Source organism: Anopheles maculipalpis, chromosome 2RL, assembly GCF_943734695.1.
Source record: "Anopheles maculipalpis chromosome 2RL, idAnoMacuDA_375_x, whole genome shotgun sequence".
In the NCBI taxonomy this organism is placed as follows: Eukaryota; Metazoa; Arthropoda; class Insecta; order Diptera; family Culicidae; genus Anopheles; species Anopheles maculipalpis.
The window spans coordinates 28,860,091-28,882,087 of NC_064871.1; the positions used below are offsets into that span (position 1 = coordinate 28,860,091).

At 41.5% G+C, this 21,997-nt stretch overlaps 2 protein-coding genes across 3 annotated transcripts in view; both read left to right on the forward strand.

Annotated features, from left to right (window-relative positions):
• LOC126559075 (coiled-coil domain-containing protein 25) overlaps window positions 1-21,997 on the forward strand; it is a 318,194-nt gene that overhangs the window by 81,689 nt on the left and 214,508 nt on the right. The gene's annotated exons all lie outside the window — the stretch shown is intronic.
• On the forward strand, window positions 12,747-21,498 carry LOC126559160 (C-type lectin 37Da). 2 transcript variants are annotated; one of them, XM_050215275.1, is made up of 3 exons: window positions 12,747-12,837; window positions 20,888-21,254; window positions 21,342-21,498. In XM_050215275.1, exons 1-3 carry the CDS (start codon window positions 12,789-12,791, stop codon window positions 21,496-21,498), a joined length of 573 nt encoding a protein of 190 aa, XP_050071232.1. In that variant the 5' UTR covers window positions 12,747-12,788. The 2 variants fall into 2 exon arrangements, with proteins under 2 accessions (XP_050071232.1, XP_050071234.1); XM_050215277.1 differs by having other exon boundaries at window positions 21,345-21,498.

Consider the following 21,997-nt stretch of genomic DNA (forward strand, 5'->3'; position numbering starts at 1 on the left):
TATAAAAACTTGATGACTTAGAGGTAACACTTATTAGCAACTACTTCAGCTGCTTAGTAACTTTGATAAATTTGTGTTAAGTTCCACATGCTGGTTATAAATTTTGGTTCAAACACTTTATACCACTGGAATTAGTTGCATCTATCGATTCCGCATTATAAATTAAACAGTCTTCAATAAATATTTAATGACCAGTTTACCAATCTTAAATCTATCACAAGTATCTGTTACAGTGATAATAAAATAATTTTAAGTATGGTGGCTTGCGCCGTATAGTGAAAGGTTACTATAATAATTATAGCGATTTCTTTATTTCTTTCGTACAAATCCCTGAAAGAATAGAACGCTGCTCGAGCCCATCTCATGGAATAAAAGGAACAGGTTCTTGCAAGTCAGGGTCCACTTCCATGCGAGTCTTGGATTTGAGTTCCAATTAATATAATACGGCACAGTTATTCTCAAACATGATCCAAAATCCATCGCGTTTTAAAAGACGTTTTTCGCGAAATTCGCTTATAAACAAGCTTAGACATTTGGGTTAATTGCTCTTGATCCTGGCTTGATCTTGAAGGCTGGGTTTTCTTTCGATGCGTTTAGAATCTGAGTGAGCCTCTTGGAGCCCCAAGGAAAAATCCAGTCTCTACGCGGATGTAGACTGGTGGTGGATGTTTCTCTTTTGGGAGTTCGCTAGTTCTCTTAGTGCTGCTAGTTCACACTGAGTGAGGCTCTGATAGGCATATATTTCGTCCAACGTTCAAGGCGCAAGTGCTACAGAATGACATTCGGGATTTATTCCATTAGATATTTTTTACAATTGTAGCTGCAATATAGTAATAACTTGATCCTTTTTCAACCAGATTGCAACCAGTGGATGCATTCAAGCCTCATCGTCACAACCTCGCACAATGGATTGTTTTTGCTTCCGTGTAAATTCTGTATAGCTAAGCTATTTATGCGATATTAAAAAAAGCCCCCCTAACCACCCAACCGAGAGCAAAGAGCAACGGTTAGAGGCTACACCATCGCTCACCATCGGGTACAAAAATACATCCTGTAATAATAACAGGCTAGTCAGACTGGTGTGCCAGCTCAGGGAAAAGGGGCACCTCGGGGAAAAAAACCGGCTGCAGGATCACTAATCCAGTGAACAATTAACCCCGTAACTGCTGCCTGGTGGAGCTAAAGACAGAGAGAAAGAAAGCTTTTTCGCTCGGAAGAGTGCGATGCCATCATGGAAGGAATCGAAATGCAGGCAAGAAAGAATGAAAGAAAATTAATCCGACAGCTACGGAACAAAGAACATCATCCGACGGTTGTGCCACCCAGCGCTAAAATCCCTAGCTGAGCCACCCACCGGTACATACACACACACACACACGCGCGCGCAGTGAAACCCTCCACAGGGACAGTAGAACGGGAATATTTCTAGGAAAAATGCAATCCCGATGTCATTCGACGGGGAGAATGGTTGATTGGATGCTGGATGCCATCGTCGGCTCGCTTGACAGCATAACTCCACGGATCGAGATCCCCTCGCTAAACCCCAAACCCGTCTGCCTCGCTTCCTTAGTGCACTCCAAACCTGCACACTGCACATGCATTTGAAACATGTCGGATTGCCTAGTGTGAATGTCCTGTTAGTTTTTTCTTGTAGTACATTTTTTGGTTTAGTGTGCTTGTTTTGTTTGCTGCACATCATCGTCAATCCTTTGCCCGGGTCCATTTTCATCATCCGTTTTGTGGTGCACAAAAACTGGAGCTTAAATCGCTGTCATTAATGTTGCATTCGTGTGACGAATCTCTCCATCTCCGCATGTCTATCGTACGCGCGCCGAATCTTGTCAACCTTTCCGAGGTGCCGTTATGAAATGACGATGTTGAGTTTGTCCCTTTTTTTATATTTCTCATTAGCTGTCTATGTTTTTCAATTTAAAACTGAGATAAAAGACACATACAGTCACACAAACACTCACATTTAGTGCGCTCGATTGAGCAGGAACAGCGGCAGAAGTAATTTTAATGGATAACTGTCATAATGAATTTGGGTCAGATTCTTCTGCTCGGTGCGGGGGCAACAAAAAAAAAACACTAAGTTGATAAGAGTTCGGCTTCTTGTTGCCTCCGGCTGTAACTGGGTCAAACATTTCATGCGTATACGGTGCAGTATAGTATAACGGGCACATGGACAAAAACTGGAAGGCAATTAGTAGATTAACTCGAGGATATTTAGAGACAGTAGCAGCGCGAAGAAAAAGAAAGCGTCGGGGTGCGGAAAAATTAGACACAGAAGCTCGCAGTTATGGTGTATGTTTTTTATTTATGCTTGCAGCAAGATCTCTAATCCAACGAATAACAGATTTTGTGTTTGAGAATATTAATTTTGTGATTACAAATTATGTTGCTTTTTGATAAATGGATCATTTTCTAAGTAAATTTAAAAGATTCTAAGGCTTAAAGGCATCGTTATTTCTAGGTAGAGAATAATTCGTTTTTTAAGTGAACTTTTTGCCATAACGAAAACATGATAAGGGGACAAAATCTTTTAGCAACCAATAGATAATTAACTGCCTCTCCTCCTAAAAGTTCTTAAGAAAACCATGGGTGTTTTCGTGAATTTCGAATGTTCTGATTTGTACTGTTTGAATCACTGAATTAAAGCAAAAAATCCGGTATAATTAAACTCTATTGGCTCTCTAGTTTACGGACACTATGTTAATTCATTTTTTTTGTATATCTTATTGTAGGTTTACAAATATGTAAAATGCTTAAGAATCGTAAAAGAAAGAGGAACCAAGAAGAACAAAAAAGAACCACGATACAGGGATACCAATGGATGCAAACTCAAGGTAGATCTTATTTAGAGATGCCCCTAGTCAATCTGGTTCCTTCTCCAGAAAAAGAATAGTCTCACAACGGTCATAGAAAGATTTAAGGAAAGATTGGAGATTGAAGCAATCAACGAACGAATCTTTATGTAATGACATTTAAATAGATAGCCGTCTTTAGGAGGAACATCAACTTATTCTTTTTCTTGACCTACTCAGGGGATGACATGTCGCAAATCCGTTCCTAGGAAACTAGGAATCATAGCTAGAGTCCTTCATCCACGGCTTGGTGGGGACATGAGTCCCACATCTGCATCACGTGCCCCAACCTTCATATCCTTCCGGCTTTGACTATTGTCAGGATATCTGTACCACCAAACAGCTCAGTTAGCTCGAGGTTCATTATGCCTCTCCACACACCCTGGTAGCACACACCGTCAAATATAGAGCTTAGAACTTGCCGTTCAAAAATGGCGAATGCATTGGCGTACTTACAACAAGCGTAGTCCATGACTAACGTATGCATTAAAAAAGCGATTTTTTTCAGATGCATGGTAAAATTAACCGATAAAAGATGCTGTAACTAATCATTGCATTGTTTTGTTTAATAAATCTTTAATTTATGAAGGCTAATGTCTAACATTAGCCTCGTCATCTTGCGGTTAAAAGGTCACCTATTTCATCACTTTATCTCTGATATTGATCATGCAATTATTTAGATAGATTTTCCTCTTGAAAATCGGACGGTACTGGGATCGTCTTTGTGGTACTTTTAAATGCATGTGGCAACTGTTTGGAGACTACTTCTACCATGAATCACATAAATCAGTTCCATTCCTGGAGAAAATAAAACGGAATGTGACGTCCTTTTCATTGATTGTGAACCGCAGCTTCTTGTTGAATGTTGTTGAATGTTCCAGGGGCTTAATATGGTCAGATGGCAAGATCCAAGCCCGCAATCTATAAACTTTCCCTTCTCCAAAAAGGTCAGAACCTGATAAATGTTTGCCGATCGTACCTGGTCGACAGGAAACGTGACACTTTCCTGTCTCTGGCCCGGTTTCAGGGGACGGTACGATCAAACTTTTACGCAAAGAACTTTTACTGTTCTTGTCCTAGCAGCTGTAAATTAACAGATAAAGCTCTCGATTTTTTACTACTGTTATTGCCATCTTCGATTGAAATTGCTTGGCTAATTATACAAAAAATTACATTTGCAAAAGACCCATTCATTATGGGGAACCATAGTGCGGAATATTCTCCTTCGTTGGTATAAAAATTTATAGTAAACTAGTAGATTGCCGGCACAGCATCCAAGTTTTTCTTATAAAAAAACAATACCCAATAATCAATAGGCACTGTTGAATGTGGGATAGAATCTTCTTTTATCAGCACAATGTACAATCCAGGACCAGTTTAAAGGTTAATAAGTTATTGATTGGAGCCGTAGCTTCGTATTTTGCAAGGATTCTATTGTAAAGTTCGTAACACGTATTGCCAGGGTGCGTTTGGATAATTGACATACAACTGATATTGATGCTCAATCAATCATGGTTGATTGCTGAACAACCTTGGCCCAAAAAAATTGCATTTTTTTTTGTTTGTTGAACTGAAGACGCACCAACTTCAGTTGATAAGTATCTCTAGAAAATTTAACGTCAAAGTATGCTCATTATTACAACTAACGAGTAACTTCATATCTTTCAGATCATTCAAATATCTAAAAATACGTTCAAAATATCTGAATTTACTTAACGAACTTTTCCTGTCAGATTGTTAAGACGAATACAAACTTTATTAAATCCCCCTGGACAATGATGACTTGGGCTAGTAAAGTTGCTGCATGCGTTCCAATGGATATGGTTCCATGTTATTCACAGGACTCAACATTCTTTACTGCCAGTGTAACTTTAAGTAATTTAAACTGTTTTCGATCTCGAGAGCTTATATTCAAATATACGTTTAAATGTTCCACATGGTTCAAAACTAGATTCAATTAATTATACGTCGCCATACTACCAAATTAAATTTTTATACTTCCTTAAAGCTCGCGGTTCAATGATATCATAATTAAAGAAACATGAGCACAACAAATACCAAACAATAGCTTTGACGTGTTACAAAGCTGTTATTTTATGAAACGCATAGTACGGGTCAAAATATTTGCACGACAAACCGTCGTGCACCAGCGGAACACCAAAACCACGCAACCTTCGCTCGTTCGCTGTAGAACGATCGTCCCTAGAGACACGCGAACCGAGCAAGGTGGGATCGGTTTCAGTGTCAAGTTCAAGACGTGACTCATAAAAAAAAGCCGTTTGCTCGTGGTGTCGATGCTGCGATGAAGGTAGAACAGATTTCGGCAACCATAATCTTTTGTTGCAGCGATTATTTTTTTGTTCATGTCAGTTTCACCGCCTGCAGGCCATTGTTTACAGCGTACTCTACGAACGATTCGTTTTCTTTCGGGTTGGAACGTTAGTTTCTTGTTTTGGCGGTTGGTATTTATGTTTTATGATTTCTTGCTGTCGCATCCTGGTCTGGCATCACTTGTATCTCTTTTTCTTAAGTTGCAAAGTTGCAAAGAAGCGTTCAAAGTCGATACAGCCGAATGGCTGAAGAAGAGGACATCACAAAATTTGTTCTACACCAATGTTCATTTCTCTTTTTTGGCAGCTTTTTTGTTCTGTTCGTCTTCTCAGGGGATGAATCCCTTTGGGACCATGCATAACTTCATACTTTAGCAGACCATTTTGCCCCCCAGCAAAAAGTTTGTGTGTGTGTGTGTGTGTGTGTGTGTGTGTGTGTGTGTGTGTGTGTGTGTGTGTGTGTGTGTGTGTGTGTGTGTGTGTGTATGTGATTGTATTTCTTGTGTTTTTTTTTCGATCCGCAGGGTGCGTGTTATTAACGAACCGGAATGTTTGCCTCGGTTGAGCCTTGTGGGGAGAATCGGCCATCCGGCAGTGCGTTTTGTTTCGGTGTTTTGGGGTTCATTTTCATGCTTTTTCTGACTTGAATGTGGTTGGTAGATGGTTCCCGAGGCTCGGAAAAGAGTTTTTGGGCTTTTTTGTTTGCTGGAATTTTCTTCTGCCAGCGAACCCATCCCACTGCGCGCGCTGGAATGTGCGCTCGTCTCGGGTGGCACTTTGGAAGGCGGCTGGAGGACTTTGGAAGACGGCAATCATATGGCTGGCGTGTAATAAGCTCGAGCGAGTGAGTTCGCCTTGACGGGGTTTTTGTTGATTCTTCTGTGCGTGGTGCTGTCATCCAGGTCCATGGTTCATGGTTGAAAACTGGCTCGATCATGTCGGGGCAAACGCCGTTGGGGTGAGTCGCTTTTATTGACACTGTCACTTAGGACGCGCATCATCCGGGCTGTCAAGAAGCGGGATGACTGATGCGAAGAAAGGTACTCGATCCGGAGCGGGCATAGTATTTGTTGGTAGAATCAATTTGAACCTTTCAAGCAAACACACGCACAACACACTGGTACAAGCCTGGTCTAGTCGTCCGATCAGGGCGATCGGAGGATGATCTGATTCTACCCCATTCTACCACCCAATTGGCCATCAAATTGGTGTTACGCTTCTAACCGTGGCTATGCGAGATCAGTGTTCTTTGGCTGTTGTTTACGGGAAAAGTTCAATTTTCAGCCCCAAAATAATCGGCCCATTCGTAACGGTGAAGCAAAGGTTGATGATCCGATACGTCGGCTGATCGGTTGGATCTGGTTTACCCCTTCGTTACCATCTCTCGGTAGGTTTCAACCTCTTGAGCTGGAGTGGGGATCTGATGGCCATGGAGCTTGTATTTTTCTTTGCTTGTCTTGTTTTTGGTTTGTCACGATATCAGAATGGTGACATTGTTGCGCAATAAATTTCGTGGTAGAAGGTAACGGGATCGGGAAGTTGGAATGTGTTTATTTTGCTTTAACCTTGTCGTTGGGCTTTTGCCTCTTTTGCTACGGTGGGCAATCACTGCCAAACAAAAGCATTCCCAAACGTGCGATGATAATAAAGTATGCAAATTGTGAAACGTTGCACGATTCGATAAGCAAATAAGAAGGAATCAGCCCCGTTATATTAATCGACGTTTTGTGTGCAAGTATTTTAATTTTGTGATTTACAATTGGTTTGTTAGGCTGAGTTTCACTAAAACTAAATAAATGTAATATAGTGATTACATTGTTAAATTTACATACATATTTAATTTTCGTGACTAGTAGTAGTTGACTTCATTAATTAGAAACTGAATTGCTAAGCTAATCATCAGTGAAGAATTTCAAACCGAAAACAAAATCTTCGAACAGTCAGTATAAATTACCAAAAATAATTTCATAAAGATTATTGATACTTGTTCAATCGTGGTTATGATCCTCGCACCTTACTAGCGTAGCTAGTTCATGCTTAGTGCATATGCACGGGATATCGGAAGCAGCCTTGCATGGAGAAATGCATCACTGGATCGAGTTTCCTGAAAACGGATTTCCAATATAACTATGTTGGAGAGATGGACTACAATCATAGGTTCTTCTGTCGTTGTACGCAAAATATTGATGAAATCCGATGGTCTCCTATCTGGAACGATGGTTGGTTGGTTATTTAGTTTATAAAGACTTTGAGTACTTTGAAATTGCTCGTATCGTTGTTGTTAATGGATTCTGGTTGGAAAAAAACTTGCTTGTATGTGTCGATGCTTTTGTAAATCAGATGAGAGAGTGATGATTTTTGGAGGATCCTGTGTAAGGACACTCACGCTGTCGGGAACGCTGGCGTTAGGTTTTTCGGAATCAAGATTTTTTCTGTTGTTAGTTTAAGGGTTAGGGCTTATGTGAAGTTTTCTGTGAAATAGAATGAAAATATTCGTATTTAGTTTTAACGATTTAACGAAAAAAAAAAGATAATTATGTCGACTAAGTCGATTATGCAAATATTTGTCCTAACAATTACATTTTTTTCATTACACCCTCAGAAGGTTGCCCAGAATTGCCATTACTAGCTTTCTTTGATTATTTTGTACTTGTAGCTGGATAGTCAGGTCAGTCGCGGCTAGACTGGCACCGCAACCACCTAGACCATTGGACCGTCACAAAATAAACATTTTTGAAGAATGTTATTTTGATAGGAAGGTAAATACGATGTACGGTAGGTAAATTGTATCTTCAATAAGTAGGACCGCATTGACCGCTTAAATCGAACCTTATTAAACCGATACGGGATATTTTAATAAATTGTGGAATCTATGGGTACAAATTCTATCTCCATTCCTCAACCGTTATGGAAGTTCATTAGTCTTTAGTCATCAGCTTCTGAGATTCTAATTCGTTTACACAATTTTGGGTACAGGATGTTCCTCCTGCTTAATATACTTCAAAGATAAACAATTCCGTTAATCAAAATCAGCTATCCTTTCCGTTAATGCCTTACCTTCAACGTTGAAGGTAAGGCACGAGATATTTAGCTTTATTTTCTCATCCCAGAAGCTTGGCCTCCAAACATTCTCTAGGTCGATATTCAAGAGATGCTATTCAAAAATAGATTCCGTCTTTGTGTGTTGAAAGTTCGGCTTAATGCAAGCAATTCAAATAACGCTCATTACATCATATCACACCAATCCTTTGCACTAAACACAAACTATAGATTATGATTATAGCACCAAGAAGATTATACCAGAACATTATAAAATAATGGAATAATGTATTAATTTTACAACACCAACAGAAGGGATGATAATCCCACCAACAGAAGGGATGAAGGGGTTATCACTATGCTAAGTAATCACAGCATTTCTGCACAAAGGAGGTAAGTCGCAGACCTGAGATCTGTTTTAGCACAATACCGTTTCGGAAATCTCTACACAGACCATAGCGGCCGTTGTTGACTGTTCGCTTCTGTTGAGCTTTTCTCGCTCGCATGCCTACATAAAGTGGCGGCCTTCTTCTATCTTGCACGCTTTCACTGAAACGAATCATCCCTCGGAGATGGCTCGATAGTGCCCCTTCCGGGTATATGGCTAGCAGTTGTACGTCGTGCCGTGTTTGCCGATAAACCTCCACGGAAAACCACGGTCTAGGGGCCTGCAGGAGTAATGCTCAGCTTTACAGACGGTTCTTTGTTGACCAGTTTGACGAGCTCCACGATCCTTTTCCCAACCCAACCCAACCCAACGTATCCATCGCTCCGTGAGGGTAAACATTCCGAGGACTTGCCCAAAGTGCAGTACCACCGTCAGCGTGCACTATCCGATTATGCTTATGTTACTTTAGACTGCAGCTCGTTGCTGCATTTGTTTGTTTTGCTCGGCACTGTAGCCTTTTGTACAGTCTCTCCCTCTCGCTCATACCAAGATGCATACAGCAAACGGCTTCCCATCCCATCACTTCCCAGTGGCCCATGGGATGATACCATGTCCCTTAAGAGAAAAAGATTTCTTCTGCCGAGAATTTCTAGCAAGTTTTAGGCAACTTGGTGACTTTTTAACGAGAATGTTTTCACCTATATGTTCTTCTACGCTTTACACTCACACATTTCTCTTATCTTTGCCCACTTTAAGACTTTCCGGTGCATCGCTGCGGTAGGGATTGCCAACCAGCTAACGAGATTATTGTTTCCGTCCGTTTCGGGGTGTTTTTATTGCGTTTTGGGGAGTCTGGAGCATCGGCTGGAGTTTGACGCTTATGGTTTCCGAGGGATTTAAAAAGCTATTGTCAGGTGAGGCGTTTATGGCTGTGGTGTGATTTAATGTGGGGTGTATGTGTGTCGAATTTCGCTTTCAAATGTATAGTCGTTAAGGTTGAAACTTTAAACGGTTCTTATCGGCCTCTTAACACCAACGTTATTGGTGTAAAGATTGATGGCTGATAAAGAAGATGGCTTTACAGGGTTGAATGTCTTGGTTTAAAGTACATATAATAGCTTCTTTTAGGTGGCATACAATTTACATAGTTTTTGGCCAGGTCATTGAAAACTTTTTGCAATCGCATGAGCGAATGTTGGATTTTCTCTAAATGTTTGTAAATGATTTGACCATATAGCTGAATTGTTTTTATAGAAGTTTTTACACGGAGTACAGCGTTACATGGAGTACATAATTTGGCAAGCTTTAACGTGCTTTTGATGAAAAGCTTGATGAAACTACGCTTCTGATTAAAATTGTTGTTTTTATTAGAAGAGAACATTCAATCAAAACAGATGCAAACAATACAACGTTATCACCTCAGGTCGACCTGGGCCTGCCACGCCTCCACTGTCCGGTGCCATTTTCATGACATGACCTCGCTATTAACAGCGTGAGATCCTCGTAGAACTCATGGAGATATATAGCCCACATATTTTTAGAGGAGTCTAATAAGTTCATCTTTGCTGTACGTAGCATGACCGCTTGGGAAGCAACAGCTTTGCGCTTATGTCTGCTTTCACGTTGTTGTTGAGGTTGGTTATTGACTTTAGTTGACGTTTTTGACAATTTCATATGTGCAATTATTTATCTGTTCATCTTCCCTGGGAAAATCCGTGTTTGTAAGCTGGACCGCTCGCTAGTGGTGCCTTCTAAACTCTCATAGTAGTAAAAATTAATAAACTTTTTTCAATTCAGTTTCTCATTAGTGGCTGAGACTGTAAATGTACTGTAAACATCAAGACATTTATTTTTATCATATAACCTCAAATAGAAAAAAACACTTAAATAATAAACACAAATCAAAATGCTGATAAGGAGAAGATAACTTATAGTAAAATATATTTATTTAATATCGTATTGTTGTGTCAAACAAAATAATAACCTATTTTTTATTTATTTGGATTTTATTTTTAGATGTTTCTAACAAACTTTAAGGAAAAATTAAGTTACCTTTTCCAACGTGAAGCTATTAATACTTTACAAAAATGTAAAAATTGTCAGTTTGATTACAAGAAACAAACGAACTAGCTGATGATTATATGTATTATTGATTGATTGTGATGAGCTTACCACAAAATGCAGACAATGCATTAAAGCATTCTAGATTATTAAAAAAGTAAAAGTATTGTAAACTGCGAGGAAAACAAGTTAAAATAAAAAAAGGCGAAAATGAAAATTGTTTTGAGAAATGAGCAAAACAAAAAAAAAATCACACCAAAAAACACAAATCTTCATCTGCAAATCGTTTTCCGCGGTTTGGAAACCTCCCCCTTCGAACGCGCAACCCTTTCAAGCACGAAAGATGCTTGTTAGAAGTTGAAAAGAATGCAAACACATACACACGCACACATTTGCCAGTGACGAGTGAGTTCTGTGACGAGCGGAGTTGATGAAGGTGTCAGAAGGCACCGTTCACGGAGGTTCAGCAAGCGCACGATGCACGAAAGGGATGTACGTTCGCGAAAGACAGACGCGGTTTTGAAACGCCACAGCAAGCAAGAAAGAAACAAATAAAGAAAAGTTCTTAAAGAAAGATATGAAAAGAAAATTCGAAAAGAAAAAACAAAAGCGAGTGCAAAGGATGCAAAATTGGAAAAGAGAGAAGAAAAAACACGAAAGGCGCGTATAGTAATTGAAAGAAACAAAGAAGAAAATACGAAATACACTTTATGTGTGTAAAGAGGAAGGAAAAGGGAAAAGAACAGATGATGAAGGGAAAAGAGCAGCAGCGAAAAGGTAAACGGAACAAAACACTCGCGAGACTCTAACGCAAGAACGTGATCGTGTGCGGGGGGAAAAAGGGTAACGAAAGGCAAGCGGGTCCGGTCAAACGGCCGTTGTAAATTATACATCTTCTACACATTACTGGGCGCAGAAAGAAAAAAAAAAACAACTCCCAATCGACCGAACAACCGAGGTGCAGATGAATGGAGTGAATTGAAGAAAGAAAAAAAAAACATGAAAAAGAAGAGAAATAATGAAATGGGAAAAAGACTCTCACACACACACACACACACACACACACACACACACAAATACACAGGTAAAGTGTTTAAATTAAGGAAAAAGTAGGAAGAAACAAGCTAAAACGAAGCGAAACGAACTGCGCCAGAAGATGCTTGGATGCTGGAAAAATGCTGAAGAAGAGACAGCGAGCAGCAGTACAGGGTTCGCTGTCACTGTATCGCTTCAGTCTTTTGTTTCTTCTGCACACCAGTCCCTTCTAGCTGATGTGATTACGCGATCGCGTTCTCGATCTTGTGGCTTCGCATCAGGTGAGAGAAGTCAGTGTAGCGCGAGCGAGAGAGAAATGCAAAGAAAATGCTACAAAAAAGGGCAAAAAACTGGAAAAAGGCGCTGTTCCCTGATTGCACGATCGGCGGTGATGCTAGGAGGTGGTACGTTGTGAATAGGATGAATCTCAGTGTTTGTGTGTGCGTGTGTGTGTGTGCGTGTGAAAGCCAAGAAGTCAGTGAAGACGTCTTCAGAACAGCTTTCTGAGGCGTGTGAGTGTGTGCAAAAGAGAAGGTGAACGAAAAAGAAAGCAAAGCAAAGGAGAAAGAGCAACCGAAGATGCGCGGTAGAACAGGTAGCGTGCCCTGACAGACAGGGTGGGAAGAAGGGTGCATCGCAGGGTGTCCCTATTTTCCACCCGCACCACACACTTGGCCCTGATCGGACGCTCGATGGAAATGCGTTAAGCGGGACTGCTCGAGCCAGGCTGCGGTCAATTGTGCAAGATCGTCCGAGAGAAGCGGGTCGCTTTCGTTCTAGTGCTCTGGTGCTGCTGCGGACTTTGTGACAGAAACCTAACGTTGAGCTGTGCTGAGGAGAACTGAATTCTGAAGTAGTGATATACTTAACGATCGGTGTTTTTTGTGTGTACCGAGACGGGTGTGCGTGATTAAAGCCGCAAGTGTAGAAGCGGAGCGAAAGCGGCAGCGTGCTAGATCTGTGATTTGTTGATCGGTTTGACCGGGAACGAGCCCAGCACGAACGAGCGATCAGCGTGTGATCATACGCAAAAAAAAAAAAAAAATCAAACGAAACATCCTGCCAAGAAATATGAAGTCCATCATTTTGTGTCTGGTGTTTGTGCTGGCGTACGCAGGAGGTAAGTTGTCCGTAGTGATCTGTCTAGCGCGAGAGGTTGAAAAGTTTTTTTTGAGCGAAATTAAAGTCCGAAGAGATTATTCAGGAACTGTACTCCAAGAAGAGAATTGCAAGAGACCTGAAGACGTAAAAAATATCTATTTAATATTGGAAGCATCTCTACTCAACTCTCAAGAGTGCCGTGCTATTAGCGAGTGGTTCCAAATATAGCTGTTGCTTGCAGTTTGAAGAGGCATTACGAAAACTAACGCCACAGGATGTTTCATTAGGAGCCCACAAAGAACACCTCTTGCAGTTTTCTGTCCATGGACACTATTTTGCTTTCGAGAGCTTTTATCGTGTCGTGTTGACGTGTTTTTTTTCCAATGTCACCGACTTTTCCGACAGTGTAATGAATTTGCCGATTGATAAACCACATCACATTCACATGCTCACTTCCGGTGCTACTTTATGCAACCGCAGCCGAAGATATTTCCATACGCTCATACCCGAGCGCCAAGAACAGCGAATTTCAAACCGACTCGGTGGTTTCCGGTTGTCTGTGTCCATGCTGGAACAGGGAAAAGAAAAATCCATCCTTCCCGGTGGCCGGAAATTCGCTAAAACTGTGTGTCATTATGAGTGGCTTGCTTGCCGGGCAGCATCGGAAATTAAATTTATTCTTTTTCGCTGAAACTTCACGCTTTTGGGATGTGCGAGTGTGAGGAAACAAAAGTCACTCAGACGAGTGTTCCCTGGAGCATGGGAACATTGCTTCGTAGAGCGTTGCGTCCGGAATCACAAATGAGGCAAGCCTGCAAGCCACACACGAGTCAGGGTCCGGAGGGAGGCAAAAAAGCAGTTCTCCGGAGCTTTTACTGTATGCTGAATGTGTGATGTGATATGAATGAAGACGTCCAAGTTGTCATCTGTTTTGTAAGGTTGGTTTTTCCCAGTTTTCAGTTCTGCACAGTGTATTCGCGGTGGTACGCGCGATTTCTGCAGCTCATTAATTCTACCATTCCGGGCTGTATCGTGTGCGGAAGTTTTATATGACGTAGCATGCAGGAAATGAATATCCGTACATTCATGTTGGAACCCGTCCGAGAACGTCAATGTTTCGCCCATTTGGAGGCCCAAGTCCAGAAACGTTCAGAAGTTAAAAGATGTGGAGGATTGTTCTATCCTGCTTGTGAAGAAGCATCTATGCAAATGACTATGACGGTATTGTACTCAGAAGGACCACCTGTTCTCCAACGGAAAACTGCTTGTGAATGCATTGGTATGGCTACAAGAAGAAACCCTTGAGTGATCAGTGCAGTCAAGATGGATTTAATGGCGTTGACAGTAGAAGACAGTTGAATTTCTTGAGCTTGATGTTTCAAATGGAAAGTAAATTAAAGTAGCAAAGTAGAACTGTTACCAGTTGGGACTATTTTGACTGCACAATTCTAACAGAAAGAGCACATCAAGAGTTGAAAGCTACTTAAATAGCGACCATTGTCTCTATGCGGAAAAGACCGTTGTACAGCCATAGTTATTGCCAAGTACTCCATTGTGCATTACCAACTTGGGAAGTGCCGAGTGGCGGTTAGTAGCGGTTCTTTTCTCTATATTCTCCTATCAAAATGCAAAGAACGAATACTGTCCCCAGTGTCCACAGTGCTAGAACAACGGACACAAAATCGACACAAAAATGGTGTCCATTTGTTGTGCTTTTTTGTTGGCTTTGCTCAACAAACCTTCTTTTCCTGGCCACATGGAACGATGGATTGTTTTTTTCAACGTGTTTAGTTCAATTGCAGCGAGTGAGATACCGTAAATATGCCACTGACCACTGACATCCAAGAAAGGCAACACAAAGTTAAACGTTGGTGCACATCAAAACTCTAACCGGCACGTTTAATGGCTGGAAAGAAGGGAATGAATTCTACCACCAAATCAAAACAGAAAAAAGCGCTGACAGGAAGTCTGTAATTAAGTCGCAGCAGTTTCGCTGATTAGATTTGGACAGCGAAAAGAGCTAATAAGGCTTGCCATACCTTTTTTTTGTGCCTCCACTCTGGAGGGCTGAAAACAAATTGTATTTTTCCTTTCCGTGCCTTCTCTTATTTGGTTAAGCGTCCAGGGAAAGATTGCCTGAAAGCTTGCGAAGAAAAATAAAAATAAACCGCACATATTTAGCTTCACAGCAAAGAACGTTTCTGGATGTCTCTTGGAGACGTTTTTTTTCTATTGCAGAAGAAAGTTCTTTTCGGCGGCGTTTGTGTATTTTTGTGCATTTTATTTGATTTGCTCACCGAAGAAAACGTTTTATGGTATGGCAGAAAACAACAGCGAAACGTAAAATCGTAATCTTCAGTGTTTGGTTCGGTGCGGATAAACGGAAAAGAATCGAAACCTACCAATTTTGAAACCATTTTATGGATGTGTTTCTGTTGCGGCACAAGCCAAGTGGCCAGCCAGCCCGTTTTGTTACGCCACATTGGAAATCTGTTAACGGAAATCGATGCGAAATAGATACGAGAAAATTAAAGTCTCATGGCAAGATATTTGGGCGAGGGGAAAATCGGTTTTCTTATCTTGTCCGTTCGATCGTGCCCGATTTTGAGGTTTGGGCAGGCCAACTTTGGCACAGAAAAACAAATTTAGTGCTTGGACTTTGGAATAGTTTTATGTATCCTGTTTTTTTTTCTCCTCAAGATCTTCGAATATTGATCGTTCTCTGCTTCTCTGAAGAACCGTTCAGTTGACCGATTGAACCGGGACACCATTTTCCGGTTTTTTTTGTGACGCGCGGTCAGGTTCACCGGGCCAGGTGGTCACGAATGGAGGTTAGCATTCAGCCTGGGTAGCAATGAAATCGTAAATCGCATTCCGGTTCTAGCGGATCATCATTTGCATTCGCAGGTTTTTATGACAGTTACGGGGGATGCTCGCCACACTGAAGCTCCGTTAGATTGAGTTGATGATTGTCGCGTGAAAGTAGTTAAGAACCATCAGGACTTTGGTGAAAGGGGATAAGTGTTGAGAGCAAAAAAAGTCCCAAGATAAGAAATTCGAGAGCTAAAGCAATAAACGCTCCATAGTATCGGCTACAAGTTACGAGCAAGATGCGTTCCGTATTGGAGACTGTCTGCTAATCGAGTTGCAATTTTTGTTGTTGTATCCCATTCAATTCCCGTTACTGCCATATCGATTCCGTTGTTCGCTGCTGGAGGTGAAAACAAAAATGCGGGACTTAAACCCGTTAGGCACACAACCTGTAGTGCTTCGGCGAGAACTTTCCTTCGCATATTTATGTTATGGTGTACAAGAATGAGGGAATCAGTAAATTTATACGGGTATTTTTGGAGCTGCAGAATGTAAAAGAAGCACTTTTCTGATCGGCCGTTCTCTTTTGCGCTTTGATAAGCGCTACAAAATATCTCAACGACGAACTACGTGCGGGATCAATTTATGGACGCTTTAAAATGACAGTTTGAAGCCATGTGGGGATGTGGGGATCGTTGCTTTGGTATTTAGGTTGTGTACGAATGGATTGAAGTTGTGTCGCTTGCTTTGTTGCTAAAACTTGCAGCACAGAACCAGCATCGATCGGTCTGCTGCTTCCTGTGTAGACTGTCGTTCGGCAACGAGATGGCTTCATTAGATATTCCTAACGCACAGTTGTGTCAATAAAACGCAACCTGTTGCCCGCAGCCCATTACCATTAGCCGTCGAACTGTTCTCCTGGTTCTGGTGGTTGGGTGTGCGAATGTATTCGTGAAAAAAGGGAACTTCAAAGGTTTACTAGGACTGTCTCAGGTTTGTTTGAAGCATGAAGTGATCAACCACCAGAAGAGAGAACGATTCTACAGATCGCCTTTTTACAAGTACAGCGTGAAGCAGATAAAGAGCACTCAAGTTGCGAGTACGATTAAACAGCTCTTAAGTAGCTTTCTTGAGTTAAGGAGTATAATGCAATAGTTGGACGTTATTATTTTGTAGCAAAAGCTATTGAATAATTTATTAAGCTTATTTCTAATTGTCGAGCAACATATTCTTATGAGCTTCGTGCAATAGATTGTGTCCATTTTTTGGTTTTAAGTTTTTATGATCACAATTTAGGAATACAACGTACAGAAGTTCCATACACGTCCGTAAAGTTCCATAAGAATTTTTAATGAGCTTCAAAACTGCTTTTTATGATTCCTAAGAAATTACTCATGACTTAACCAAATTTTCTGCTCGAGCTATAGAACGATTTGTTCTGTTAAAGCTTACAAGTTCTTTAAGGCATTTTTAAAATCGAACATTATTTTTGAAACGTGATCCTGGGTAGGAAAACGACCAATGTGAACCGTTATCGCAACAGAAAAATCTGTCTCGTTTCGCCTAAACCCTAGATCGGGTTCAGCTTGTTGGCATCCTTCTTCAAAAGGGTTTGTGCAAGAGTAATCGATTTGATTTGAACTTCCGAAACATTGAGAGGAAAAACACATCTTCGAATTTTTTTCTCATTTTCATCTTAAGCAAAGTTTTCAGTTGTGAGGAAAACTATTAAAGTACAGATATAGGACAGTCCGAATGTACAGTATTTTTTGGCTGCATTCTTTTCAATTAGAATTCTTAGGACACTTAACCCCTGCTTCGGGTTTGTGATGCATTGAAATGAAAATGTTTCCGAACAATAAAACAAAAAAGGAATCACCGGCAAGCAGGGCGTCAATCATGTGCAACAAAAAGCCGTGAATGAAAGCTCATAAAGATAAGTAGGCGTTAAGCAAACGCGCTGATTCGACACGGATAGCTCACAGCGATGCCCCACAGCAATGGCAGGAAACCGGAAATGATCGTTTTTGTATGGTGCGTCGGGTTTTTTTCTGCCCCGTTTCCCTGTTCCCGTGATACAGCGCTGCCCCCGCTTGGCTGGTCTTGATCTCCAGGCACCGGGTTGCGTTTCCATAATTAATGAACCTTCATGAATCATAAGGTGTGTGGTGAGTGCGTGTGTGTGTGTATGTGATTTGGATTTACCCTTAAGCCACACCAAACGATGAACTCGGATGTCTGTGACACAGCGAGGGCGTGGGCAAACCGATCCTGCCCAAGACACAGGAATTTGGTGACGCGTGATGGTGTGTGCAAGTGAACGACACGCGGACTAGCGGAAGTGATGATGATGTTCGCACACGTCTACCCGCCAGTGATGGATCTGCTTTGTGGCCATCGTCAAGGGTGGGACGCTGTATTTTTCTGTTTTGTTGTCTTATTCGCATCACATGGAGGAAATTCGATTACGTCTGTTCGTCCCCTGTATTATGGGGTGTCTTTGGTTTAGGTGATATGCCCGTGTACAAAAGGGGAGAAAATTGAATTTGTTCTTAAGATAAAATCGGATTTTTCGTTGTCCTTGGTGCTCACGGAATCAGTTTACAATTTGGTACGATCTTCCACAGGAGATTGTTTTCGAAATGTTCGATTATGACGCTTCAAAGGCAACAAACACATAACGAAATTCATAAACCTGATTGGACATGTTGGTATTTTTTTGGTTTTTCTAACCAACATTTATCAGCCAGCTCAGCTGGTCAATGTATAAATCAAGTCTTTTACTGTGTAAAAAAGGATGCTTTTGTTGACTAGACGACAAATAAAAAAAAATACATAAATCAACAGGTTTTAAATAGTGGATAAAAAATTCAAAGCGACAAACTATCGAAACAACCATAAAAAGAAATTATTCTTCTTTTCCCAAAAGTCCCAAATCGTTCGGAAAACGTTAACGATTGCATGGTTTCGCAGAAGTTTGTAAATCATACTAATCAAACGACCGTGACCTTTACCGGTACAAAACACTACCACACTAACGAATCGTTTTTGATTTGATCTTTTTTTTCCTGAGGAGATTCCAAATTTGTCCCGTGTCTGGTGCGTATGCCTTCCTAAATGTATCAAAGCAAGGACAAAATCTCAAGGGAAGAATCTATTTAGTTCGAAGGAAGCTTTTCCTGAAATTTTATTTTTACTTGCACATTTCAATACTGTGAAAGGAGCGTAAGTTTTCGTCTTTCCTGAGTTTTGCTGTCTTAATTTTTGTACTTATTTTGGCCCTCGTTTAGTGTGCGGAAATTCCGTTGAGCTGTATGGTGATGAGCGTTACGTTCAGCTCGATTTTCTTTGGAAAAAAATGTAATCAACAGAATTTATTCTCGGTGAAAATACTCATTATTGGTCTCTAGCTGCAAAATGTGGGCGAAAATTAAATTAAAACATATTTTCAACAATATACTTTAAAAGACCGTGACCGAGTGCATCACGTGGCTAAGAAGCGGTCGATTTGCCTAAAGACGCCTAAAGTTATGCAACGCGCAGAACGTGAATTCGAATTCATACGGAGTTTAAATTAACATTCAACCGTTCTATGCAAATTATGATTTTGTGTTATTTAATGCTTTGAAAAATGCCTCTAGAAGCTTAACGGATTGTTTTGTACACCTTTTTCGTAGAATGCACCCTCGCCTGAAGGGTTACACTAATATGAAAACAGTAAACAAAAGCTTTCTGTTTAAGGGCGTTGTAGCGAAGAGCCAATGTGCCGAGAATAAAATATTTTTTTTCTACCTACGGATTTGTTTAAAAAAAAAGACTCCCGTGCTATGCTGCCATTAGTATTTTCCCTTCCCAGAATGTGTGGGCAAAGAAGTTGTTAGGCCAGAAAAAGTGGAAAAATTTTACTGCATCTCTCAACCTTAAAGCCGTGCTGGGCGCGTTGTGGTTGGGCTTGGAAAGCGTACCACACTTCAATCTAGCGCTGTAGCAGGCGCTTAAAATCGTTATTTTATGTGACGCGATAGGAGATGGCATTTAAGAGCGTTGGCCTTCCTTCGAAAAAAAAAAATAAGCCAATTTCCCAAAGATGGCTTACCCGATTTATGCAAAAAATGATGATGAGAGTTTCACGGAGCGGGAAAAATAAAATGGAAATTCCTGTTTCCTTGCACATCGCGTGCTGTTGGTGCACAAAAACGACAAACCCAGAGTGCGTGGTCCGGAATCAATTCTTGAGATAATTCCCTCCCCCATTGGGGAGGGGAGTGACAGATGTTTGATATTTCTGGGATATCAGCGTTCGGGTTTGTTCCATTGCTTTTGTTTTGCATTGCCAGTGGGATGCAAGAGTGATGCTTTGCTGGTGCTTACTTATGAAATTGATATTTCGTTTCTGCCCCGTATGCCGGCGGTGTTTGGATTCCAATCCCGATCACATCGTACCCAATCAATATTATCCCATCTCATCGGATCGTTGGTGAAGAAATAGAGAGAAAGAGAGATTTCGTCTTGCTTGACGGATGAAATTGATCCTAAAAGCCGTTTATTGCTTAAAGACAGATGCGAAAGGAAATTGCGGCTGATCACTTTTTCAAAACGAGTCGCAGTTTTAGACGAGAAAAACATTCACCACAAGCTGTCAGTGTTGCTGCGCAACTAGTTCTGACGAAATGTTGAATACTCCTGGTGGGGCACATTAGCAGCGAGAGAATCCGATTAAAATCTTTGGATGATGGCAACGCTATTGTTGACGCTCGTCCGAAGACAACATTCTGGAAGGATATTAGTTTCCGGTGCGGCAATGTGCTCGTCAGTTGTCAACCGCAGACTGTGGCTGCAATATCTTGTCTAATGTCCTGGACAGAACAGACTATCATTAATGCTACAACTACCGCTGAAACTGCTACCTTGCATAGTAATCGCATCCCAACGCACAGCTGCACAGTGTAGCACCGTTTGATAGAGAGCAAAGTTTCGCCGGGATAGCGTCGTCATTCGCTGAATCAGAATGATACAAAATTCAATGCGGTTACCAAGTTCTCGGACAAGCGCAGCGTTCCATTTGGTTTAGCGCGAACAAAAGAGCTTCAGACAAGCGGACAAACTCTCGTTTGCAGGAGGACTTTCGTTTGGTTAGGGCAATGTTTTGATTCGGAGAGGAATTATGCAAACAAGTGTGCCCATGTCTCAACATCAGGGGCGGGGAATCATCGTATCAGATTGATTAAAACCTGCTTTATCGCCTTTAACCCTAACAGGCCAACGAATCACCACCATCCAGCTGGACGGTGTACAGTACTTCATCAGCCGGATGAACCCATACTCGCCGGAATTGAACTACTTCCTTGCCTATCAGTACTGCCGCTCGCTCGGACTGCAGCTTGCCTCGTTCGAGACAAAGGAGAAGGTAGAATCGATGACCGAGTACCTGCAGAACGCCGGCTACGGCAAGTACAACTTCTGGACGTCCGGTAACCGGCTCGGTACCGGAATGTTCCTCTGGATGAGCACCGGACTGCCGTTTAACGCCACGTTCGACTACTTCGAGAAATCGCCCGAAACCGTCGGTATGGATCCGCTGGACAACAATAGCAACACTTCCCCACAGCGTACTGCACGTGACAGGTAAGCCTCATCCGCTTCTTCCTCGGCCGGTGACTATACGACTAACCTTTCGCTTCCTTGCCTTCTATCCGCGTCTTTAATCTTTAGCAGCAGCGGACTACAGAAGGGATGCGTGCACCTGAAAGCGCCAAGCCTACGGTGGGCACCGGAAGACTGTTCGGCCGTGAAAGATTTCATCTGCGAGCAAACGCGATGCTACTACTACAACTACGGTAGCATTCCGGTTTCGTCTGCGCAGGGGTAAATATTGTGCTTTACCCACCTCGAGGACTGAGTGCACCGCATGGCGTGCAAACACACACACACACACGTACATCCACACAAAGAGCCAAGATTCTTTCCCTTGTCCCTCCCGAAATGTTAGGTTCTTCCCCTACAGACGACTTCCATTTTTACTGACACGAAACTGATCCGTTCCCTACTTAGAGGAGATTCCTTAGCAATACCAACACGATAATACGTACTGAAATAGCGTGAAACTTGACGTACAAAAATAACAACAAAAAAACACTGCAAGTCAATGAGAACGAAAATGAACAAACAATGGATGGAACAAACTGGAGAATAAACAATGAAATAACAACAAAACGCTCCAATCAATGTACCACGTAGGCATCAATTCGTTACAATAATATGATAGCGTAAACGTCGCCCGGAATAAACCGAAATCGCAGTGGCGCCCTCTGATGGAATTTGCTCGCATGTTGTTCCATTAGTATCTGCTTCAGCCCTGTGAAGACATT